The sequence below is a fragment of the Sceloporus undulatus genome, chromosome 4, assembly GCF_019175285.1.
Source record: "Sceloporus undulatus isolate JIND9_A2432 ecotype Alabama chromosome 4, SceUnd_v1.1, whole genome shotgun sequence".
Taxonomy (NCBI): domain Eukaryota; kingdom Metazoa; phylum Chordata; class Lepidosauria; order Squamata; family Phrynosomatidae; genus Sceloporus; species Sceloporus undulatus.
In genome coordinates this window covers 168,082,900-168,109,754 of record NC_056525.1, presented here as the reverse complement: position 1 = coordinate 168,109,754, position 26,855 = coordinate 168,082,900, and the positions used below count along the sequence as shown (strand labels likewise).

Here is a 26,855-nt window from a genome sequence, read left to right as displayed (position 1 = left end):
AGAGTCATTCCTTTTGGTTGCTTTTTGGAGAAGGTGTAATGTAAAACGTGGAAATATTACTTTTTTGAATTACAACTGACAGACCCCCCCGGCCAGGCAACATGGCAATGAGCTTTGGGTTGTTGACATTTTTATTTAAAGCTTGTATGGCTGCTACTGCAATTTTCTGGGTTTGTAGTTTAATGATGAACAAAGTTGTTAATGTTTACTTTATTGTAAATATGTGGTTTATATTAATGATATAAGCTGTCTTGGATGTCATAGAGGAAGAATATTAATGACTAAGGATATTTATAGTTAGGAACTCCACATTTAAACATTTCACCAAACTATAGTTTAGTGCAGTGAGTCCCAAACTTTGGTCCTCCAGAGCTGCATTTACACTGCAGAATTAATATAGTTTGACACCATTTTAACTGTCATGGCTCAATGATATGGAATTCTGGGAATTGGAGTTTAGTGAGATATTTAGCCTTCTTTTTCAGAGAGGTCTGGTACCACAGCAAACTGCAAACCCCAGGATTCCATAGGATGGAGTCATGACAGTTAAAATTGTGTCACGATTAACATCAGCAATAGTTTAGAATTGCGCTAATGCATTAAATTGTCTTTAAATGGAACTAAAATATCTCATTGAAACAGGCATGGTTCCCCACCCATATCTCTTTAACTGAAGGATCGAGGGTCCTTGCCACTTGTCAATTAGTTCTGGATTCTGTTTGGAGTCACCTTTGTCAACCTTTGATCACCCAATTTATGATAATGGTTAAACCAAACAGACCAGATTAACATCAACAAGCATTTCACTTAAATATTTTCAAGTCTTGGAATTCCAGGATATTTACATAGGAATGAACAGACTGTTTTGGTTGTCTTAAACTATTTATTATAAGTATTCATTGATACACACACACACACACACACACACACACACACAATATATGCATTCTCTTCAGGGAGACTCAAATAGCATTGTGTGGACACTTCAACTAAGGACCTTATCGCACTCACAGTTTTCAACGTTTTGAGGATGGAAGGAGGACGCTCATGTGCGCACGTGTTCTGCAAAAAACGGAGTTTATCGCACACGAAGACATCCTCCAAGAGGCCCCGTTCTGCCCCCTGGCACGCACCCGTTCACATCCAGGCCTGACGGGCGTGATTTTTGCCTGACAGATTACCTTCCGTCGGCAAAAAATGGTGCCCGTCAGGCCTGGACGTGAATGGGTGCACGCCGGGGGGCGGAACGGGGCCTCTTGGAGGATGTCTTTGTGTGCGATAAACTCCGTTTTTTGCAGGACGCGTGCGCACACGATTGTCCTCCTTCCATCCCCAAAACGTTGAAAATTGTGAGTGCGATAAGGTCCTTAGTTACAGACAGTCCACAACTTTATAAGTAAGGCATTATTCCATTTCAGTTAAATCACATCATATTCATCAGGACATTCATAGAGACTTTGGCTCTATATAGACCGGCCTGAAAGGCTGGCATGGAGGCAGAGTCAGGGCATAGTGTCCTCATGATGCACACCTGAGGTTGCCGGGACCCCAATCTGGCTAGGAAAGGGGCGGCCTGTCAAGCCCCTTAATCTTTGTATTCAGCTCTTGAGCAGACTTGGCAATAACTAATACATGTAAGAACATCAGCCTTCTAACATGTAATGTTCTCCTTGTATCATCATAATTAGTTTCTCCCTAATCACATAGTTTTCCATAGGGTCTGCTAAGTGATTATACAGTACAGACTTACATGTATATAAGTATATGTAAAGGCTTTTATATATCCACAATCTTGTCCCTTATCACATTCTTAGCCATTTTGCACTTATCTATGACAATCTCATTTGTTTGAGAAATTTTACACACATTTTGTAACACAAACCTTCAAGGGTTCAATCTTAAGCACATCTTAACTGCATTATTCATACGTAAGTCTGTTTCTCCTAGCCTTGCCAGAATCAGTATTTTTGGGTGGCATGTCAGGGCTTTCCTCAGGAAAGCCACACTGTTGCCTTCTCTTACAATAATAATAATAATAATAATAATAAATTTTATTTATATTTCCCCGCCTCTCCCATTGGATCGAAGAGGGGTTACAGACTATATTGGAGGCATGCTTAAACAAACTAATTTGTGGTTCTGACTTAGCTCTTTTATTCTCCCTTAACATCCATGCTGGGCATTGCTTAGCTAATTAGAGGTTTAGATCTTACCTTTTTGTTTGGTATACTAGAGTCTAGTGTACATCCTTGTTTTATAATACACCCTGTTAACCATTGTCAGGTGTCTCTAATGTACTAGCTTGCAGGGTGACCTGAGATCATTCTTTGGTTTCTATTTACATTCTTTAAAAGAACATCTAGCATTCTTCCCAGTCTTGAAATCTAAACAAACATTTCCTTTTCTTTTATTACAAGACAGAAAATGAGCAGACAGTGTCATGAATCTTAGGCTCTATATTCTACCACCTATACATTTCCCTCAGGTTACATGCCCTTTTTAAATCATATGTTAGCATTTTAACGGTATGTGTTCATCTGGTCTGTAACAGCCTTGCTGCTGGGCCATAGAAAGAGGGTGGAAGGAGGAGAGGGACCAAATATGCTAGAAATTCCCTGCAGCTCATTTTTATCATGCTAACTATGGGGGCTCAACAGACAGGAGGCTCCATGCCGCCGGTCTTTCCCTCCATCGGTGCCGCAGCAGCCACACCATGCAGCACTGACATGCTGCCAAAAAGAAGCTTCCTAGAGCAGCTTCTTTTTTGCAGTGCCACAAAAAAGAAAGGGTGCCGCTATGACTCCACTTGCTGTCTGCGATGTGCGGATGCTGTGCCATCATGGCGGCCCCTATGTAGACCAGAGGCCAGCATGATGGCACTGGTGCCGCACGCTAGGGTTTGGGAGTGTGTGGTTGCTGCACGCTCCCAAATCTTAGTTTCAGCCTGGTTATGGCACTTCCCGCCCATCTCTACCAGGCCTGTGGTTTTAGCATGATGCCTTAGTGCAGACACACACCGTAGTCTGGTGGCTCCAATGTATGAAAGATGGTGAATCCCTCAGGGGTCTAGCCCTAGCCTAATCCAGTTTTTAAAAGAACCATCCAAGGCCATGGACTTATTTGGGGGATAGGATTTTGCATTCTGGATAACTCCTTTAAAGTCTGGACTAAAACCCAGAACAGATTTGCTGCGTCTCTGACATGGAAGCAACTAATAGCCTTTCCACAAATAAATCTTTCCAAAATTTGGTGGTGTGAAAGACTCATCACTGAACATGGTGGGTACATTCATCTTACTGTCACCTGTGGTGGACACTTATGACATGCTTTTGTAGTGCTACAAAAACTTGTAACATCATTGCCACTGGAGATGAGAGTTGGAAGAAAGGAATTAATGTATTCATCACAGACAGCAAGCCATTTTCAATCCCTCTCTAAGCACAGCAGGTACGTGGACAACATGTGGCCCTTCTGCTATTGTTGGACTAGAGCTCCCATCAGCTATAGCTGGTATAATTCATGCTGAGAGATCATGGGAGTTGTAATCAAAAATATCTAAGAGCCAACCTGAAGTATAATCAAAATTCCTGTTTTATTCTGTGAAGTGTGCAAAGATGTATAAATTGTCATTGCAAACAAATTTTATTTAAAAACTGACTGTTTTGTTTTCTACAGTGACACAACTAATGCTACAAGGTGATAATTAATATACTGTACAGTACTATCTGTATTTCTTGTATGGAGCTGAAACATTGCTACAGTTTTCACTTTTGAGGCAAAGAACGCTCGCTTTTTGTTTGCTCTCCAGAATGAACAATGAATCCATTCTCTGTTGCTTGTTTTTCATCCTCTATTTAGTTTGAAGAGGGTGTTTTGGATGCTTGCCTCTACCTGATGGACAGAGCACAACTGGACCTCTCTGGCCGAGGGAATCCACTGAAAATCAGCCGTGTGGGCGCTGCAGTGGTAGGCAATAAATATGTCCTGGGTACAGTATGTGTGTCTTGACATATCCCTCATATATTACAAAGTTTATTCCACCTAGGTGTATGCTAAATGTGTTTTTTCTTATATAGGCTCAAAACACACTGCAGAAATAATCTAGTTTGAGACTATTTTAACTGCCTCAGTGCTAGGGAATTGTACTTTATTGTGGCACTGGAGCTCTCTGACAGAGAAGACTAAATGTCTCACAAAAATGCAGTTCCCAGAATTCCCTAGCATTGAGCCAGGACAGTTAAAGCAATCTCAAACTGGATTATTTCTGCAGTATGTTTTGGACCTAAGTTTATGTATCAGTTATAAAGCACTAGACCTGGTTCTACAGTTCAGTAGGGTGAGCTGCCCCCAGGCAAAAAATTTCGGAGGACCATTGAAAAGGATCTGACTGATAAATATTCAGCTTATTTTTAACACCTCAGGGACAAAATACATTGGGCTATCTCTTTATGCAAGGTGCTTTAGAGTCCACAAAACATTTATTCTTTCAACAGCTATCCAAGGCAGTGTACCAAACTTCTAATTTTACCCACATCCGAATGAAGGCCGAGAAACTAATAATTTGCAGTGGTGAGTGGGGGCATCCATGTGAGTGGAGCAGTGCATCTCTTCTGGGTTTAAGCCTGTCTAAGCTGCTGAACCTTTCTAGGGGACCAGATTGAAAACCTCTGGTAGCTTTTTCAAAGTTTGGGCTAAATTCCAGAATGCTTTCATCATCCTACTGATATGGGAGCCACCAGCAACTGCTGCTGATTTGGTCAAGGTTGCCCAGTGCAATGCCAGCTTTCCCAACATTAGGACTCCATGCATCAGATCACAGTGGTTGTATTTTCTGATAGAAACTGCCTGCGGTGCAAAATAATTAAAAGCAAGAACTATTTTACATAGCCCATGTCAAACTAGTCTGTCAGCTCAGCCTCATTTGAAAGGACCCAGCCTGAAAACACTATGAACTATATTGAAGCTTCTTCTTTCTGGGCCATACTAGCCATGACATTAAATATGCTATTTCAAAAACGTCTGTCTTGCTTTGCTGCATTCAACCTTTCCTTCCCCCCCAAACTGCAACCTATGCTCAAAAATCATACTTTTCCCTGCTGCAACTAGGCTTTAAAAAGTTGCCATGAAAGGAGGCTTTATAAAACTGAGTAGAGGTGGGAAAGGGTGCATGGCTGTGATTTGTTTTGTAAAGAATTCATTATTTGGACAGTAGCAGTCTCATATAGTTCTAATGATAAGAACTAGCAGCTTGGTTCAATATACTTTAACAACACCAAAAACATATGTTTTGCATATGTCTACAATGCACTCAGGAATGATTCCATAACTCTTTAGATTATCTGATATAAAATCTTCATACTGCATATTTTTGTTTATAAAATTACTCCTCTTTTCTTGGATTGAAAAATAAAAGACTGTTTATGTTTGATGCAAGAATATGTGAGTGCTTTCCACTTTGGGATATAGTTCTGCCCGTCACTGGCATGTGGCCCTGACCTGCTTGCCTGGAATTATTTCAGCCCTCAGGCCAAAAAAACTTCTCCACATCTGGTTTATAGGGTTGTTTTAAGAGATACCACTAAATTATGCATGTGAAGCACTTTAGGTACTTGGAAGTGCTATAGAAATATTAAGCATTATTATAATACATCATAAAGGAAAATGTAGAGGATTTAATATTTTAACCTGAAGATCTTTTAATAATTATGTAGTGAAGGCTGGATAAGGTATCATTCTACAGACATTCTTTGGTCCTCTATGGCTGCATCCACACTGCAAAAATAATCCAGTTTGACACTCCTTTAATTGCCATGGGCCAGTGCTGTGGAATTCTGGGGACTGTACTTTGTTGTGGTGCCAGAGCTCTCTGACAGAGAAGGCTAAATGTTTCACAAAACTATAATGCCCCAAATTCCATAACATTGAGCCATGACAGTTAAAATGGTGTCAAACTAGGTTATTTCTGCAGTCAGGATTCAGCCTATGTTTGCCAGTGAAGAGCTATAGGGTAGGGTTTTCTTTTTTTTACTTGTCTGCAACATGTAAATATAAATTCTACTGCCTGATACATCAAGTGCCTTTTTATGTTGTGGCATATTTTTGACAAGAGCTAAGGGTCACACCCTGAAACTCCTTTGGGTCTCCTGCTTCATCTCATTCAGGCCCAGGGTTCACAGGAAGTCGATTTTCTAATTAGAAACCAGTAGTTAATCCAGCCAAAAAGCTTTTCAATGAGAGCTGTGATTTATTTGGCCAGAATGTAGCAGTTTGGTGTTAACATAATTAGAAGGTACAGAGCAACAGAACTTTTCTACCCAGCCTCCACTGATTTGCTTCAAATTGCTGGGAGGAAATGTATTGCTCCCTAATAGCGATCCATTTAGTCATTAGTCAGCAAAACTCTTACTTCATACAGCCTTACCTCGAGCAAACTTAGACAAGAAAAATCTTTCTTATTTTCTTGACGGGCTAATCACAGTGGGCCTACTCTCCCCCCAATACACCACTTATTCTGGAGAAACGATGCTAAAACAAGTGGAATTGCAAGGATGTAAAAGTGGAATAAGTCCCCGAAGTTAGATGTTCAAGTTTTGTTGCAAAAATAGGCCAAATTTTCTCTCTAGGACATTTTAATTACGCAGTTTGGGGCTGGACTGTGTGAACATTTTGATGTGATGGGGAATCCATGAAGAACTGAAACTTTGGGTATATAGCACACTATTGGAATGCCTTAATGCTTTCTCTGAAGATGCCAGCCACAGATACTGGTGAAACGTCAGGAAGAAACTCTTCTAGAACATGGCTGCATAGCCCGAAACACCCACAAAAAACTAAGCCTTAATGCTTGTTGGGACTTTAGAGTCTCGTACTGTAATCTAAATTCTGGATTAACAAATGGAATTACTATCTGCTGCTAGCAGGCATTTACACATTGGTTTTGTCCACATGTGGCACCAAACCATGTTGTATGATAGCCATAGTTTGTTGCTTTAACCACAAATCATCCTCCAGACAAGAAAGGAAACCATAGTTTGATTTCTGTTTCTAGCCTGTTCTACCTCCACAGCCCACATTTTTTCTCCTGTTTCAGGATAGGAACCTGAAAAACAAGTCAGGAACAATCCATAAATTCAAATGTCACAGCAAGCCGTGGTTTAAACAAGCTTGAGTTTAGAAACCAACATTTTATTCCTTCTTTTAAAGTTACTATATATTTATTATATATTTATTATATATAGTGTTTAACATATTCCTCACAGAACTAAAGTTCCTAGGATTCACTGAAGGCTTTGATAGGCCTTCAGAAGCCAATTAGGCTAAAATTAAGCAAAATATTTTGTTGGTGACAATTTTTACTCTAGGGTTTTCATATCTCAAGTTTTACCATAAAAATAACACACCCTTCTGTCTTGGACTCATAAGTCTTTTAAGCAGAACTTGACATATGTTTTAATATTGATTTGTTTTTTCTCAGACTATGTTATGAAAAGAAATATCTGCCATCTTGTTTCATCCGTTGGTTCAGTTTCACATGAAAGCCATCGCAGACTTATGTTGAGTGTATATCCTGTGTGTACAGTAAACATTTCCTTCAAGGCTCTTTACTGTTACTAAGAGGCAAATATCCCCTTCTTTCAGCGGGATAGTGATGAAGCAATAAAGCTAACATTTCTGCTGGCAGTTGATGAAACTTGAGTTCTTATATGTACGTATATATTCTGTGTTTATGATTATAAATATCAGCAGTGCCTTTATAATGTATTTTTCCTTTAGATTAATTCCAAAGATGACGAAGGTGTGATCGTTGGGTCATGGGACAATATTTATGATTATGGAGTCGCACCATCAGCTTGGACTGGCAGTGTAGACATCCTGCTGGAATACCATAGTTCTAGAGAACCAGTGCGATATGGACAATGCTGGGTCTTTGCTGGAGTGTTCAACACATGTAAGTGTGAGATCCAATGTGCAATAAACAACTGAATTCTGTTATTTTAGAATATTTTAGTATTCTTTCATTTTAGATTGAATCAAAGGACCTTACTGTACCACTTAAATAAACTGGTTTAATTCCTCTGAATTGAAGTCTAATTCGGACTGCAGCCAGGTCCTATCGCAAAGATTTTGCTGCTGAAGCTGCTGGGTGAGTCCAGCCTGGTTGCAGCCTGAATCCCAAGCGTGCTTTGGGAGCCTCATTTCAAAACCGGGAGCTTTCCAACTTCAAAAAATGGCCACTGAAGTGCACTGGGAACCTGAGCTGCAACTGGGCTGGACTCACCTGGTGGCTTTGGTGGCAAAATCCTTGTGATAAGACCCAGCAGCAGTCCGAATTAGACTTCAGTTCGGAAGAGGTAAGCCAGGTTATTTAAGCGGTGCTTATATAGCAATATATAAACCAAACATAAAATATTTGATTTTATTTGAGATTATTCCTCTCAGAATTTCATATACATTATTATCACCAAAACTGCCATCTTAATGCACACCAAGGATAGAACTGGACAAAATAAAGAAAGGAGCAGTTATGCTTCTTTGCTTTCAGTCTACCACAGTAACCTGTACAAAAACCCAACATGGATAACACAGAATTTTGGTGCATCAGGGTTTTTTTTACCACTGGAAGTGGCAGAAGCAGAATGGGAGCAATATATGCTACAACATTATAAAATCACACATTGGCCAGCATCCTGTTAGTGCCACACAAAGGTGTAAATTGATCTTATGCCTGCATATGTCTGTTTTGGGTTTATGAAGAGGTTGGTATTTCCTTCATCCCTCCACACTGTCTAACCACCCCACTCCCCAGACCTATCTTAGGGGCTGTACAAACCAGGCTGAAAGGGACGGCTCTGTGACGCACCTGGAAGTGCTGAAATGGGGCCACATTAACTGGACAGTCAATCTGTGTCCTGAATCCGGTGTTTTTCCAGGCCAAAGAGAAGCAGCAAAATGCCATCCCTCTTTGGCCCAGAAAAGGGGTGTCCATGCAGCTTCATGTCCCCGGACACCCCAACAGCCATGAGGAGAAAGGGGTGGCCCCTTTCTGCTCTGGATTGTTCCTGTGGCCGTGTGGCTGCTGTGGGAATGATACACGAAATGCAGCCCTTATGATGTCTCTTCCCGGCGCAGACGTATGGACGTTGCATGGTAGCAGCATCATCATGGAGGCACCCATGTGGATGGGATGCCGCATGACTAGGGTTCCGAAGCATGTGATTGCTGTGCGCTCCGGAACCCTAGTATTGGTGCTGGCACGCCGCTTCGTGCCCATCTGTCTCGGGCCTTAGAGTAACTGCAGCCTATTCTGTGCCGAGTGAGAGTAGTAGAGGATAGAAGTGTCTGGCTGTGTTCCTATGGGCAGATGTAAAATGATTCTATCATCAGCTGAGACATCTAAAAGACCCCAGTAGACCTCAGTGGACGATGTAAGCATATCACTTCTGGCAACAAGGACAGCGACACTTTTCAGATTCCTCACCACTCTCACCAGACCCATAGACCTGAGTCTATGAAAGCTCATGCTACCAACTTCTTTCTTTCAGATAGAAGTTTATCGCACCGGGTTCTCGGCCCGGCCCGACAGGAAACGGAAACAAGTGGGGGACGGATTTTACCGCACACACCCGTCCCTCACTCGTTCCGTTCCCCCTCTCTTCCCTGCCCTTTCCGTTCCAGAGGGGACGCTTTTTGAGAACTGTTCAGAACAGTTCTCAAAAATTTCCCCCTCTGGAACGGATTAAGAACGGCCGAGCGGGGAACGGGAACGAATGGGGGACGGATGCGTGCGGTAAAATCCGTCCCCCACTCGTTCCGCACTCGGCCCTGCTCCTTCCGTTCCGTTCTCAGAACGCACGGAAGGAACGCAGTGTGATAAACCTCTTAGTCTCAAAGGTGTTACAAGAACTTTGCATACAAAGTTATATTATGTTCTTATTTTCATTTGTTATATACAGGACAGAGCACTGAAGTTCATATTTCTTTTTGCACTAAGTGACTTTAAGCAAGCATTCTCTCCCAGACTTAGCCCCCTGTTTAACAGTGGAATAATAATACAATCCTTTCTCACAAAGTAGTAGTGCTACAAGATTCATTTTCATATTGATTTTCCAGACTAGTACTAATAATATTTCTAATATTACTAATATGACTAGTAATATGAATGGTATAACTTTGTTGACTCTGAAATGAGCTCTGAGTATGTTCCTGAATCACTCAGACTGACACTCCAGTTATCCTTTACAATAAAGATAGGGCACTCCAGATGTTGAAACTGCAACTCCTATCAGCCTTACCCAGCATTCCCAAAGGTGAAGGATCATAGGAGTTGTAGGTCAACAACATTGATGGTCACATGTTCCCCATGCCTTCCTTACAAGGAGCAATTTTCATTGTTCCCCTGTATTCTGTTCATAAAAAATATTGCGATGCTGAAAATGCAGTGGGTGGGATGCGGGAGATGTTTGTTTCTGTTGTTGCAAAGTGACTTGGCCAAGAGATAAATATCCAAGACATAGCTTGTTTTTGAAAATCAAGATGTTGGAATGTACAGCTCTGTTTAGACACATATCACTTCATGTGGAAGAGAATCAAGATAACAAACACCTGGTTTATATCCCAGTTGGCAGAACTCCAGTGCAACCTATCTTCCACTTTATATTCATGCCAATATTCTTACACATTGCCAGCTATTAAAACATGTCTGCTTCTTAACTAATCTGTCTTCCCTTTCAGTCATATATAAACACATATTAATAGTGTATTAAGGCACAGTTGCAGAAATAAGGAAAATGTTGTATACCTTCATACCCTCCAACTGTCCTGATTTGGCAGGGACAGTACAAATTAATCCTCTGTCCTCTCAATTTTTCAGCTGCTTTTAAAATGTACAAGTTTCCCTCTCCTCTCACTTCTTTATACTCAGCATGATTTAATTGCCACAAACTAATTTCAAAATTTAAAAGTAGTTTGCATCCAGTTAACTCAGCAGAGGAAAGAGAAGAGGAGGGGTGGCATCTTGCCCTTCCCAGAAGAAGCAGACAAAAGCATGCTGCTGCATCCTATCCTAGCCTGCTTTGTTCTTTCTCATTACTAACTTTTGTCATCTTGACCGTACTCTGATGCTGCTTGCCCACATGTGCCTGATTTTTCATCAGTGAAATATGGGAAGATTTACCTCACACGCACAAAGCATCAAGCTACAGTAATTTTATTCTCAAAATAAAAGAAGGATCAGTCACTTAAATCAGTTAGAGTGGCTTGGTCATATCCACAACTAAGACATGACAGAATAAATTTACATAAATGCTGCAAGGATTTGTTAAGGTAAGGGTCTAATCATGTACTGAAGTATCATAGCTTGTCTACAAAGAAATTAACATATTATCTTGTGGACTCTGTACTATTAAAGCAATCATTCTTGGCTTGCTTCCTCCAGTAATACTGCTACATGAAAAGAAACAGGAAAAGGAGAAACAAATTATTTTGTTATCCAGAAGGTGGGGAGATTAAGACAGTCTACCAGTTTGTTGCCCTCCAATTGTTTTTAGACTACAACTCCGAAATTATTCACAATGTTCTGGGGCTGATGGGAGTTGTAGGCAAAAACAGCTGAACGGCCTCTGGCTGGGCAAAGATGCTATAGAGCAGTGATGGTCAACCTTTTACAGACTGAGTGCTGAAACTGCAACCCAGACTCCACTTATTTATTGCAAAGTGCCATATCCCTCTGGCTTTCTAGTAAGAAACTCTGGCAAACTCTATGCTAGGGTGACAGCATGTGTGCCCACAGAGAGGGCTCTGAGTGCCACCTCTGACACGCGTGCCATAGGTTTGCCATCACTGCTATAGAGCATAGTCATATTTTCTGTCCCCAAAAACCAGGAACTGCAGGAAGCAGTTCTTTTAAAATAAAAACAATAACTGAATCCATGCTTGCTACTTCATCAGTGCAAATATATGAGGTATCATCCTTCTTCAACCGTTGAGAATCTAAGGGAAGAGGCAGAAAGTTGAAAGTGAACAAAGGAAAAGGTGGTAACTTGGAGACACAATGAGAGGTCCTAGTTTTCACCCTTAGTTGCAAGTTGTCAACACCAAGAAAAGTCAGCACAACTGGGAACTTTATATCAGCCAGTGGTGCAAGACTGGCCATTTGGTGCCATTGGACTTTTGAGATCAAGAGGCTTGTTGGCATGCTGTAGAATTTCCACCTGACATTATTAATTTTGAGCAGAAGTTGCATTAGCATAGGATACAGAGAATCTTTCAGGACACTTCTCAGTTAAAGGCCAGCAGTACCTGAGAATGAAGACCACTTGATTCCTGCATAGTATTTGTACATCAAGAATGTAAATAATCATATACAATGCTATTCCCCACCCCCCAAAAATCTCTGTGAAACTTTTAAGATAGACAAGGGGAAACTTTTGCCTTTAGTCGTAATCTGCCCTGTGGGTGCACTGAATTGGGCCTGTAGAGTGGTAGATAGAGCCCCTCCTTTTTGCACACTTTTCCTAAGCTTCTTTAAACAAGAAGGAACCATTCAACATTTAAAATCACGTGACCTACACATTAATGAATAACAATTCAATTTCAACTAAACTCTAGGGAACGTCTCCACAGCCTCCCAATAAAATCCATATCCAATGGCAATCACATTAATCTTTGAAAACACACATTTGGTGTTTAATATGTGCATATCTTACACCAATTACACCCAGTTTTAGTTTTCAGCCATTTGGGCTTTTTACACTTTATGGTTGCAACACTTTAGCTTTCCAAGGTTACCATATTGAATATTTGGGGACAGTCATCTGTTAAAAATGCTAAAACATTCTGAAAAAGAAGGAGCAAAGTCATTAATCTTGAAATAGTCAGCCAAATTATTTCCAATGAGTTTTGATGGCTCATGTGCTGGAAGTCTGGGAGAACATTCGAATTAAGCTTAATCAATAGCTGCATATAGTATTGGATGCATCCAGGTAATTTGTCATGAGACAATTAAAATGAATGTGTGATGTTACTTGTCTGCATAAAATACCATAGCCACCTCCAGGCTCCACTATATTGATGACTGAAGAATGGTCAAGAAACTTAGTAGACACTTTAAGGGGTCTTTGTGTGGTTTCTGGTATTCTACTATACAAACTATTGTACTGCCTTCCTGTGTAGAAGCCAATGTCATTGTAGATACATGGCTACAAATTTGCCCATATATCAGTCCAGATATATATTTTATGCTACAACATACTTCCGTCCTTGTTGTTATATGCCTTTGTGTTGATTCTGGGTGCATCCACACTGCAGAAATAATCCAGTTTGACTCCACTTTAACTGTCATGGCTCAATGCTGTGGAATTCTGAAATTTGTAGTTTTGTGAGACATTTAGCCTTCTCTGTCAGAGTTGTGCTACAACCAACTACAAATACCAGATTTCCATAGCATTGAACCATGACCGTTATAATGGTGTTAAACTGGATTATTTTTGCCATGTGGATGCAACCTAAGATGTATGACAACGCTAGCTAAAGGTTTTCTTGCCAAGATTTCATACTTACAATGAAGGTGTGGTGGGATGGAATGGGTATTGATGAGTATGAAGAAAATGTGAAAGTGGGACTAAAATTTAGTAAGGATAGTTAACATTACCTTGTTTCATATCTCAAGAGACAAATGCAATGGCTAAATTGTCAGTCTGTCAGTCTCATTATCTGTTCATCCATCCATCCAGATATGAAAAGCAATATTTAATGAAGGTGAAACTGATGATTTGGTATCTAATTGACTACTCCCATAGCTCAGGGGGAGAATGTATACACTTCGTACGATAAATGCCTGACATCTTCCAATAACAGGGCTGCAGAGGCAAAGCTTTGAGGAAACCTTTCTCTGTAACTTTTAATCAATGGTACCTGGTGGTTTCTATATCAATGGGATGATGAACCAGTTCTGGGTTTTAGCCTGAATTTAAGATATTGAACTCTATGCCCAAATAGAACTTTGAATAGCTCCTTTATTCAGATTAAAACTTAAACCAAATTCATTGCCCTGGTGGCAGTTATCGGCCTCCACTGCTCCCCAGTCATAGACAGTTATGCTGCTAGAGCTCTGTTAACCAGAGATTCCAGGTGTTAATCCTGGGAAGTTGCACATACTTTGGAGCTTTCTACAGTCAGATATCAGCATAATAACGCTAAGCACGGATTAACTGAAACAAGCCTGGGTTAGACTAAGAGACTGAAGGTTCTTTGCCAACTTTCAGCTAAATATCTGTTTGGCGGTTCCTCTCATCACCTTCTGCTCACTTGGGCTCCTAGCTTTGGGCTGTAACATTCACAATGGCATATGCAAACAGACTGAGTTAACATCAACATTTCACTTAAGAACTCTTAAATGTGGGATATGGGGGGAATGGGTAGGCTCCCTGTTATTCTTTGAAGCCATTTTATTAAATACAGTCATAGATATATACATATACATGCCCCCCAGGGAAGAACAGAGACTTTTGGGTGTCTAGGCATATTACAGTGGGCCCTTCCTATACATGGGGGATCTGTTCCAGAGCCCCTTGTGTATAGGAAAAACCACCTATGCTGGAATCCTATGGATTCCTATGGCAGCATGCTCCCATGCATGGCGGTGCATGCGAACTTATGGCACCCATGCCATTTTGCCTGCTGGGGCTTGCCATCCGCATGAGCTCAAGTACGCAGATGGCAAGCCCACATATGGTGCAGGCAGACTGTACATGCATCAAATTATATTGAAGATAAGATATCATACTTTCAGAAGGGCTGAATTCTTATATATTTTACTTTTTCTTAGGAGGTATCTCTATACTTAACACATAGAGAAACCTAAATTTAATATCTTAAACATAACATCTGTGGATGAAACACATAGGCATCCAAGGAAGATAATGATCCACTGTAAGTATAGTGGGGAATAAATTCTTATTGTAGCCCGTGTCTTACCAGCATTATCTGGGTTTTTGTCAGCCAAGAAGAACAAAGTTGTCATACACAGCTATGTAAATATATCGGAGGCTGACACTCACAGTAAGCCTGAACTCTGTCTTTCCTGAGCTGTTTTATAGTGTCCTCAGCATCTATCCATCCAATCAGATCAAATAAATTTACTAGGCTCCACTAACATAAACAATGTTCTTCCAGCCAGTCAGATCAGAGATCTTCCTGATCTTTACCCTGTGATGTAACACTTGGTAGCCAGAGGTTGGTGGCTGTCTTCTGACACATTGCACCAGCCATCTGAAACTAGTAATCCTCTGTAGTTGGGTTCATTGCAAGTGAATCATTTCTTTATGTTCTCTTTCAAGCCATTTCTCCCTTTATAATTTTGTTTCTCCCTTTATCATTTTGTCAGTCAGTGCCTATGTCTTTGGTAATACACAAACACTCTTGCTTTACAGGAATTTATTCAGATTTCAGGGGCTTAGATTTTGCAAAATATAACCCAAATTAGCATTCAGCCTGTAAGATAGGAGCCATCTACCACCAGTGCTTCCCAGTCACAGACAAATGTTTGCCACTGGAGTCCTCTTAACAGGAGATGCCAAGTGCCCGGTGTTAATTCTAGCAGGCTGCACAGACTTTGGAGGTTTCCACAGCCAATATCAGCAACCAATACTAAACAAGGATGAATGGCCCGAGTCTCTCTCAAAGGCATCCCTGTGTGATCTCTAAATGGGAAGGTACTTGGCAAAGAGAAAGCCAGCATGTAGTGGTTTCAGTGTTGGACTACAGCTCTAGGAGAGCAGGGTTCAAATCTCCCCTTGGCCGTGCAAACCTACTGGGTGACCTTAGGAAATTTACAATCTCTCAGTCATAGAGGAAAGCAATGGCAAACCTACTCTGAACAGATCTTGCCAAGAAAAACCTTAGGGCCACCATAAGTCAGAAATGGTCTGAAGGCACTCACCAACAATGACAAACTAGGCAAAGAACCTTTAATGAGGATCTTACTTGTTTAGCAGTTTCATACAGTAACAGGTCAACCTTCAGGTGCCTTATTCACAGGTCATGGAGAATTTAAAAGGTCAAGCATCGCATTGACTCATGCCCAGAAAATAACTAGGAGCCAATGAAGTATTTTCAGCACTATAAGCATACCAGCCAGCCCTTGACTACAGCCTAAATTACGTAGGGTGATGTGATTTGCCTCAGGCTCTTAGTTAAGATATTCTGCCAATTTCCATACTTTTCCTTAAAACCTAATAATTACACCATTTTAGTGCCAGCTTCTTTCCTCGTTAAAAGTAAAATAAATATATAAATAACTCTACCAAATGAAATAATCTAGGCTGGAAAAGGGAACTGCATTATTCTGGAGGAGTAGATTGAACAATATAACTTATTTTAATGTATGCTGTATTAGACAAATCAGATTGCATAGATATATCATTCAGTCTATTTTTATATTGCAATTTTTCCATCACTAATACAATGCTACTGAAATATGGCAGGGGAAATCCATTCATTAAGCGCAAGCATTCTGTCCTCTAAATCCAAAAGAATGTTTCCTCCTTGGTTCCCATGCTCTGCAGTTGTTGTTGCTGTTGTTGTTTTACTTTTTTGGGGATGAGTCCAAAAGGCAAAAATGTGGGAATTTAAAAAAAATAGCCAACAATTAAGAGTATATTATGTATATATCTATTTCAAGAAGTAAGGTGCTTTTTTCCCTATGGAGAAAACAGGGTAGGAACCAGAGAAATAAGTTGGGGGAAAAATGCAGATAGACAAAGGTCTCATAGAGGATGGCAGCATCTCTAGTTAAAATAGGCAACAAGCAGGTAATGGAAAACACCTCTGTCTGAGCTTCTAGAGCCACAGCCAGTCAAGACAGACAATACAAAACTGCTAGGCCTAAATATCCTAAGGCACCTGATCCTGTCTGACCTTGGAAGCTAAGCAGGATCAGCCATGGTTATTACTTGGATGGGAGACCGCCAAGGAATACCAGGTGCTGTAGGTTATACTTCAGAGGAAGCAAAATCCTATGAAATTCATGGGCTCACCATAAGTCGATAGGTGATTTGAAGGCACATACATATACATAGTACAGTAGGCCATTCTTATACACTGATTTTTTATACACGGATTCAAGCATACACGGTTTGAAAATGTTCCAAAAAAGTATAAATTTACCTTGATGTTCCATTTTTTATTAGGGACACCATTTTGCTATGTCATTATACTTAATGGGACTTGAGCATACACGGATTTTGTTATCAACGGGGGATCTTGGAACCAAACCCCAGCGTATAACAAGGGTCCACTGTATATATGAGTTTTTCTGCTCATTGAAGGACACACATGGTTAATTTAAGAGCTGTAGTCAGACCAGCTTCAGACTAGTAAAGACATAAAAAGTGGCTCCATACTAAAGGCACCATTTAGCCCTTGGAAATTTTAATTAATTAATAATAGATTTTATTTCTATCCCGCTTTTCCACAATGATCAAAGAATTATAATTAAGAATTACAAAAGCTTATTTGTCCCATTATCTTCCAGAATTTGGAAATATTATTAAGTATCTAATTAACCTTTCATCTGTTGAGATTTGGTTGACACTAGAAAACATACCCAACAGTAGCTGTGTTGTCCATGTAGCAAAGTACAATAACATCCAAAATTCACAAAACAGTGATACCTTTATTGGGACAACCAATACATTTCTGTAGAAATTCAATTCTCTCTGCCTAACAAAGGAGCTTGTAGCTTCAGAAAGAATGGGGGCAACTTGGATCTCAAGAGGAGCATCTCTATTTGTCTTGCAAATGGAGCTTAAAATTTTATTTTTTGGATTATCCACATGGCCAGAAGGAGGAGGAGCCTGCCTGCAATATCACCTGAACTGAGAATAGCCACATCTTGACAAAATGCAGGCTTGTGACTAACATCGTCATATTTTTTTTCACCTTTGATTTTTAACACTTTTGCCGGATGGAGAAGCCAGTGAAGCTTCGAAAGCTTGCAACATGTATTTTGTGCATTTTGTGTCCCAATAAAGGTATAACTGGTTTGTGAATTTTGGATGTCATTGTACTTTGCTTGCCACTGTTATTGTTATAAAGTGTGAAAGTGTCAATTGTCTGATTAACTTTTAATATGATGAGTTGAAAGTGATTTCTCTGGCTAAATTCTGATTAATGAATTTCCAGTAAAGCATGCAATATTCTGATCATCAATTCTCCAAGTATGTTTCTCAACTTTTCTATAAAATAAATGAATAAATGAAAATCAATAACCCTAGTCTTGTCAGAGTTTATTGATAGCTTGGCCTTCCCAGAATAATCTGACAGGGTAGCCAGCATACGTTTCCTCTTGGGTAATGTATCTTCTCGCCATTCAAATGTTGCCATATTGGCTTGAACAAAAGAAAAAAAAAATTGGCTCGTTTCTGCTTTTCTTACAGTTTTGAGATGCCTTGGGATTCCTGCAAGAGTTATCACTAACTTTTCCTCAGCCCATGACAATGATGCCAATTTGCAGATGGATGTCTTTGTGGATGAAAATGGGAAGGTGGATTCCAGACTCACAAAAGACTCAATCTGGTAAGTTTTCTCCAAGTTTTCTAGAGAAATCCAGATTAGCTTCACACTTTTAACTTTAATGGCAACTTCCCCATACTCTGGGGGAGGACTTAGAATACTAGGCCAAATTAGCAATATGTAAGTCACTTGGTGCCCACAGATTCCGTATAATGGTAAAACTGAGTATCACTTTCTGTCTTTCTGTCTGTCTATGGCAGTCATAACTCCTTGGGACATTGTGCTAGACACCTCAAAAAATCTGATACCATTTTTGGCTATCACCTAAGTAGGAGCAGCTAATTTCAAGTCACGATTCCAAAAGATGGGTGCTTCCTAGAAACAAAAGGAGGAGTTTTCCATAATTCATTAGATAATAATTCTTCTAAAAGTCTAGAAAGCACTTCTCTCAGAAGTGTTGCTGCTAAGGAGGAAAAACAAGAGAGGGTTTAGGCCATGTAAGTAAGAGGCTGGTGATTTTTTTCCCTTAAAGAAAATAGCAAAACTAATCAGGGTCCAATATTACTCATCAATCGTAATTCCCATATGAATGTTATGGTAATAGTTGTGACATAAACAATTAGCAAAATGTATTTACATATACATAGTTTCATGTGATTTACGTAAGTGAAAATGTGGTAAGATGTGATTTTAAAGGGACATTTAAATTTTTAATTTTGTTCAATTTTTAATTTTTAAAAAAATTATATATATATATATATATATATATATATATATATATATATATATTGGGGCCTCTCCTTTATTTTCCCACTGAGCCTCACCTCACTCACATCTTTTCTTCAGCTTTTTAAAAGGATGCAGGCAAATGCCACAGACCGTTTCTGCCAAAAGGCAGATGTGTCACCTGGTGTGGTCCGTGCCACTGCACCTCCCCACACATCTTAGTGACGTCCCTGCATAGGGCCCATAAGCCACATTTTGGCTCTTCATGCCCTGCCATAGTGAATAGATTTGCTTTTGCTCCTTCAGTATGTATATTTAACATTTTCAATCTGTCTCATCGCATAGAGCCATTCATTTCTTAGTATTTCTTCTAAGCCTATTCCAAAATTAAACAGAGCTTTGCAGATCTATTCTGGTGAAGAGCAAGTTCCACAGTGGTTTAAATCTTGTTCTCTCTCTTTCTGCTTCCTTTGAGGGGCTTGATTACTTTTTGAAATTCCCCTTTAATCTCCTCACTTCATGATGTATTTATTGCTACACGATGCACATAACCTTTTGGGGCATACATTAATTTAACCTATGGTTCTTTCCATTTCTCTTCTGTGTCCTTTCTCTCTGCTCCCTTTCTACTGTTCAGTGGAAACCTTACCTCTAAGTTGTTTTGCATTATAATCTTTGTAGGATTTTAATACAGACTTCTGTAATATTCTTATGTGTGTGTGTGTGTGTTTTGTTTTGTTTTTTAGATTTAGGAATACCTCTGGCTGTAGAAATTATTAGGGTGGGTTGTAAGGAAGGGACAAAGTCTCAGAGTGTTGAAAAATATGATTTTATTCTTGGAACTAGCTGAATGCATTTTAGCCTGGTAATATTAAAAGGCCTTATTCAGAGGTCAATAAAAGATTTTAAAAAGGAAAAGGGACAATGCATAAACAATATATATAAACAGGAGAGGTTACAAATGTGCAATGTCCATTTTGTATACATCTGTCTTGCATCAAGATGCATGTAAAATGTCTCAATTTAAAAAACACCTATTAACCCAAACAAACTTAGAAGTACAAAATATTGCTTACAGTGCAACTTTAAAACCAACTACAGGGATTCCAAAAACAGTGTTTCCAGAGTGTATGCCTAGCAACTGATAATTTAAGAAGTAGGATGGCTGCTTTACTTTACATAATGGTAGGGACAGTACTGGTTCACGGAAAACAGTGCAATAACACCTAAAATCTACAAAATCCCTTTATCAGACTAACCAAAATGCACAAAATATGTGATGCAAGCTTTCAAAGCTCCACTGGCCTCTTCATCAGGCAAAGGTGTTAAAAATCAAACAAGATAAAGGAAAAAAATATGATGTTGGAGTCATAGGCCTACATTTTGTCAAGATGCTGTTATAGTTGCTCTTAGTTAAGCTGGTACAAACCCATGTAGGTAGAGGCCATTCCTCCTCTTTATCTAGGCAATAGTGGAGCTTCGAAAGTTTGCATCATGTATTTTGTGTATTTTAGTTGTGTATTTAGGGACTCTTTCTTTCTTTCCATCATGGCACCCTCCATGAAGACATCACAGCTCCCCGGGGGTCCACAAAGGCTCTGACACCTGAGTGGGACTTTTATGTTGACTGAAAATAACAAATGTTAACATAGTGCAGGGGATAAGAACACACAATGTAGATATTAGAAGTCCAAGTCCACCTCAAGGTAAGATTAAGACCCAGGTAATAATCCTGAGAGACTGCTTACCCATTCAGTCCCACTGTCCTTTGACAGCTATTCCTTATGTTATTTCAGTCCTGATTTGCTCATATATTAAATGGGTAAATCACAAGATAAAGACAATGAAAAGAGACTTAATAAGAACAGGCGTGAATTCCAGCTCTTCCATAGTACGATGATTATGACAACAACAGCAGTAATGAACATGTTATGCTTCCTAAGCACTCAAAATATTTCACATATATTAGCTCAGAAATCCTTAGGGGAAATTTTAATCTTATTAAAATTTCAATTTTTATAGATCGGAGAGGGTAAAAATAATATCTCATTTGCAAATTTCATGAGATGGTCTCAAAACTATAAATCTTACTTTTTATAACTCACAAGATGCTGAAATCCCAGTTCCTTGAAACTTGGGCTTCACTAAACATTTGTACTGAACAACAATACCCAACTCTGCAGCATTTCCTTTCCCCAGCACACAGAAAATATCTGTAACATGGGGAGTTACTGTCAGTGGTAGCCAGATGACTATGGATAGATGAGGCTGATATTCTGGTCCCACACTCACCACCTCACCCATTGGTGAGGGCCCTTCTAATTTCTCAAAGGGTCTCACATGCATTGCCATAACAATTCTTGCAAAACTCCCACAGGGCATGCCAATATCATGTATTTTGTCCATCCAACCCTAAGAAGCCACAAAGTCAATAGTTACTATATTTGCCAATTGGATATTATGTGCTGGGGCGGGGAGAGTGATGTTTACTATTGTACGTGACTATGAATGTACTATGTATTCTTGTCTTTTCCCTCCCTGCCACAGGGAAGAAATTTGTTGGATTTACAGATCCATATGAAGTAGCCCCAAAATTCACCCATCCAGATTGATAATGAAATGGAACACATGTTCCCCTGGAAATCCTATATTTTTGAGGTTTGGGGTGAATTTTTTGGGGCGGGGGAGGACCACACAAAATCCAGTGTATATTTCAGAAATACTAGATAAAAATGAACAGACTTGAAAAAAAATGTCTGTACACAAATTTGTACGCTAGAAAAGGCAAGCAAGAATGTCAACATTTTGTGAAAAGGCACATTACTTTTTGTGCAGAAAATATATATATATATTTTTTAAAAAAAAAGCAGACCAGAAGTTGAGAAAGATCATTCTTGCTCACAGAAGGAATAAAGCCAAATGACTTCTGCCTCCATGCGACTGATTCTTCCTGACAGGAGCAGACTTCTAAAGTTCGTAAATGTGAATTGCTTCTTTTCTGTCTGCTAGCCACCATTGGCAAGGCCCTGCAAGAATGATTTAGCAGTCCAGAACTCCCAGCTGTATTTAAAACTCAAACATCGCTTTCCTTGGATCACTCTCCCCCTTCCCCCACCCAGTCCTGCTTCATTAATTCACCCAACTGACAAGTTTCTTCCTCATCCTGGCTTTTCTTTTCCACTTTGAAATGTCTTGTTAGACAAGTCTCAGATCCCTCCTTTTTTTCATCCCCCCCGCCTTTCCTCCACCCATTATTAATGAGAAACGGTCTGAGCTTAACAATCCTCCATTTTGCTGAAACGTTACTGCTAATGTCGTCTCCATGGGTATCAGTAACAGTAGCTACACCAACACAATTAGCTTTTATCTCCTAGCAGGAAGTAGATAATTTTTAAAGAGAGAATTGCTGTCCTCCTCCCCTTCCTCTTTTATTCTACCACGGCTCAAATCTCTTGTTCTGAAAAGTGTCTTCTGGGATTTCTCCCCTTTATTTGCACTCTTTCTTCACCTCTAATAAACTAGTGAGATGAAAATTACAAAGTCAAACTTTTAAAAAAGACAGAAGAGAAAACCTTATTTGAAATATTCTGGGAAGACTGTGTCCACAAGCAGGCCAAAAGTATGAGCAGTAAGCTTCACAAAGTGGTGACATTATTTTTTAACTACATTTAACTACATTAAAACAGTATACATAGAAATAAAAGAAAAAGAATGAAGTAAGAAATAGTGCAAAAAATGCCCCCCCAAACCCAATTGTTTCCAACTTCCTTACTGATGGTTATGAGTGAGATCCGGTTTTACTCTCCTTGCATAACAAATGTCTCCTACATCTACCTCTTAATTATTCCTACTAATTTCAAAATGCACAATTAATATATTGTCCTACCTTAAAAAAATAAATATTTATTTTTTTTCATTCCCACTAAACTACTAGAAAAACAGTTAAAAACTTTAAGTCTTTCATTAGAAACTTATTATTATTATTATTATTATTATTATTATTATTATTAGCTTTATTTATAAAGCGCCGTAAATGTACACGGCGCTGTATGAAAATCAAATAAAATCAAGAATATATAAAAAGCCTGCCTATGGCGTACAATCTAGAGGTTAAAACAACAGGTTAGAAACATCATAAGAAACCAGTTAAAACAGCAACTTCCCCCGTGATAGGAAAAAGAAAATAATTCACTCCATTAAAGTAAATAATTCCACCTTTTAAACTAAATCTAATGTTTTTATTCTCCAGTCCTCTCATGCCAAAGTTGCTTTGCTCTTCCATTAACCTCTAAAACTACAACAGAGATGCTGGCTTTGAACATTTAAACCTTCAGACTTCTTACTAATATGTCTTTCCAACTGAATATGATTTTAGAGTTGTCTCTTTACATTTGACATCATCATAAATCTTCCTTGAGTTCTAATTACATTATATCAAATAACAAAGTTTCAAATGCCATACCTATTATTCTAAACCCAGATAAAGCCCATCCAGTGCTCTTTTGTGTATCACAGTGGTTCTTAACCTTTCCTTTGCCAGGACCTCCTTTAAATATCCTTTGTTGCTGTTGCCTCCCCAAGATTTAATTCAAGATTTAAAACTCAAAAGCGCATCAAATGTATATGAGAAGTTTTTCGGGCTATGTGGCCATGTATATGGGAAGCTTAACTCCCTTCTCCTCACATTAAATATGATTTTTTTTGTTCCTCCAATGTTGCTGACAATTAGATTTTTTAAATAAAGACATTTGTTTACATTTTTTAAAAAATATTGTTCCCTTCACCATCCATGTGAACCACCAGTGATTATTATCCTGTTGCATGGCTGTCCCTGTGAACCTGCACACATTCACATGTGCAGCGCTTCAACAGGACAGGGCATTGGAGCAGAAGAGTGCCCATGCAGATACCAGCAAGGTACAATCATGCCCCCCTTCACCCCCCTTCACCCCATGCCCCTTTGACTTTCTGTTTTGTGTATGTTGTACTCATGAGAGGTATCACGGTATCTCTTTGGGGCATGGCCACCCTCACTCCTTGGGTACGGCAGCTCCATCCTTTTTAAATGCGCTCCTGTGATGGGATGTTTACATGCACAACTGGGGTTAGGGTTTGGAAAGAGCGCCCCTTTAGAGCCACCTGGCAGCAGTGCGTTTATACGTACATGAGACGGTGAGCATTTTCTGGGAAGAAGTGGGAAAATCCAGCTCCTTTTTAGTGCAGTTTTTCTTCCTGTTGGGCGGTTTGGGAGCACTTTCCAGCCAGCTTCAAGGCTTGTATCATCTGAATACCCTGGCTCAAAGCCATCTGGAAACCTGATTATTTTGACTGTCTGTTTTGCCCCAGAGTCACTATGCAACCCCACCTCCCAGAAAGCTACTTTCCTTCCATATAGACCCATGGGTCATTCTGAAAGGTCCCAGCTGTTTGAGGGCCTTAGTCTCCTGCTAAGCAAACAATTTTTTCCCATCAACATTCCCTTCTAATATTCTTCCCCATCCCATTTTCTTCACTTCCATTTTTTACTTTTTGCTTTTTCCCCAAACTTAGCTGTTCTGTTCCAACTAACTGACCTGGGCTTCAGAAAGTTCTCCCCCACCCCTCAAACAAATTATACAGATTAGTTTGCCTAACAAAAAGACTATGTGGCACATTTCTTTCAATTGTAACAGCTCTTCTCTCAAGGCAGCAAGCCTTCTTGATTTTTGGCATGTGACATAAAGGTACATTGAATTCTAATGATCCAATTCACTGAGGGGGTGTACACACCTGCACTTTATGCTGGCCTGTACACTGGCTAGGGCTAGATAAGTGCTGAGCGTTTACACGCTCAGAAATCCTAGTCCACCATCCGGGCACCGTCTTGGTGTGTACTCATTCAGATGGCGCACACCATGATGATGTGCGCCAGGCACAGCATCCAAACAGCACTGGACATAAGGGGTGTCATGATGTCATGTACGCATGTCAATGACACCCCTTCCAGGAAGCTGCTCAGAGCAGTTTCTTTTGGGGCGCAGATCGGTACCACAGCATGCATTTAGCCACTTGTCTGTATAGCCCCTAAATAATTTTTTTTTTAAATTAAGCATTAATTGGGTTAGGTGAAATTACTAGGAAAAATTAGTGAATCAGTAATTTAAAGAATTATTAAACAGTTATTAATTCCAAACTTTGGTTTTCATTTGTTGCTCAAAGTGTTAATGTCTTTATTTTCTTGTGTAAAGGAATTACCATTGCTGGAATGAAGCTTGGATGTCCAGACCTGACCTTCCTGTTGGTTTTGGAGGCTGGCAAGCTGTAGATAGCACTCCGCAAGAGAACAGTGATGGTATGTATAGTTTCTCTTCATTGCTGCAAAGCATGGGTAAAACCATTTCTTATTTGAAATTAATTCTTACTTGGTAGAATGGCAGTGTAGCATATATCTGTACTGTGTAAAACTAGTGCATACAGAGAATTTATCTTTTCTCCCATTCTCATAATACAAGAAAGTAGGTCTTCCTGTTAAAATGATTAAGAATAGTTACATATTAGCCCAAAGGAAATGATTCATACAATGAATAATTAACTTATGCAGCCTTACTGTCACATAATTTGTTTCTTAATCCTTGTTTTCCCCATTTCTGGTTGATTTCTTTCCTTTAGCCAGCTCCTGTTTCATGGTAGGCAGCTGGGGAGACAAGCAAGTTGTATGCAACTTTGAGCCATGCTGCTTTATCACACTAGGGAGCAAACAGGATTTAAACGAGAGTTAAACCGGAAATGTTGTGTGATAAACATCAGGCATTTCCTGTTTAACTCTCGTTTAACTCTTGTTTAAATCCTGTTTGCCCCCTAATGTGATAAAGCAGTCAGTTATGCAAACCAAAGTTTATAAGCCAGCAACAAACGTTGAGTCTAAATTGTGGTTTGTCACTGGTTAACAAACCATGCCTTATTAATAAAAGCAGGTTTCAACAAACCACAAACAATTTGTTTTGACATGTGAAAGGAAGACTGAATAGCTCTTAAGTGAATACAATGAAAGCACATAAATTTGCTGTGATATGAGGATAAACCCTTCTTGCCCATGGACAGGTATGAAAACCACATAACGTTTGTTGCAACACTTTCTTTTTGTTCTTTTAAAATTGAAGGTAGTACAGTAGTGTGATGCCGGACAGGCTCATGGAAGTCATATAAAAACATATTTTAAAATTATAACTCCCCAAATCCCATAGCCAGTGACCATGCTGTCTGAGGAAACCAAAGTGTGGTATCCAAAACCAGTAACTTTTCCAAGCTCTGGTTAACAGGTTTCCACATTTTTTACTTGCCACATTCACCATGATGAATGTGCTGGCACTGTATAGTGAGTTTGATATGCCACAGGTTTTTCCCCAGTATTGGAGCACTTGGGTGGAAAGGTTGCTTGCTGGTCTAGCCTCCTTCTTAGTTCTAGTATTGGGTGGAAAGTGCACTGGATGTGGTCCATGCCACCAGCTGGATGGGTTCATGAATCCTTGTCAGCATCATGGCAAAATGTTAACAGCCCTCCAGTGGCATATTTTGTGTTTGGTAGGCCCTACTTAGGCTTCCCATATCCCGCCTGGGGGCAGGACTTTCCCAATTTGGGG

At 39.7% G+C, this 26,855-nt stretch overlaps 1 protein-coding gene across 1 annotated transcript in view; it reads left to right on the top strand.

The window, feature by feature from the left end:
• F13A1 (coagulation factor XIII A chain) overlaps positions 1-26,855 on the top strand; it is a 115,964-nt gene that overhangs the window by 49,039 nt on the left and 40,070 nt on the right. The window contains exons 6-9 of the mRNA XM_042465725.1: positions 3,859-3,966; positions 7,774-7,948; positions 18,435-18,573; positions 25,464-25,567. Of these exons, the coding sequence (XP_042321659.1) occupies positions 3,859-3,966; positions 7,774-7,948; positions 18,435-18,573; positions 25,464-25,567 (526 nt within the window). The remainder of the gene's footprint in view (positions 1-3,858; positions 3,967-7,773; positions 7,949-18,434; positions 18,574-25,463; positions 25,568-26,855) is intronic.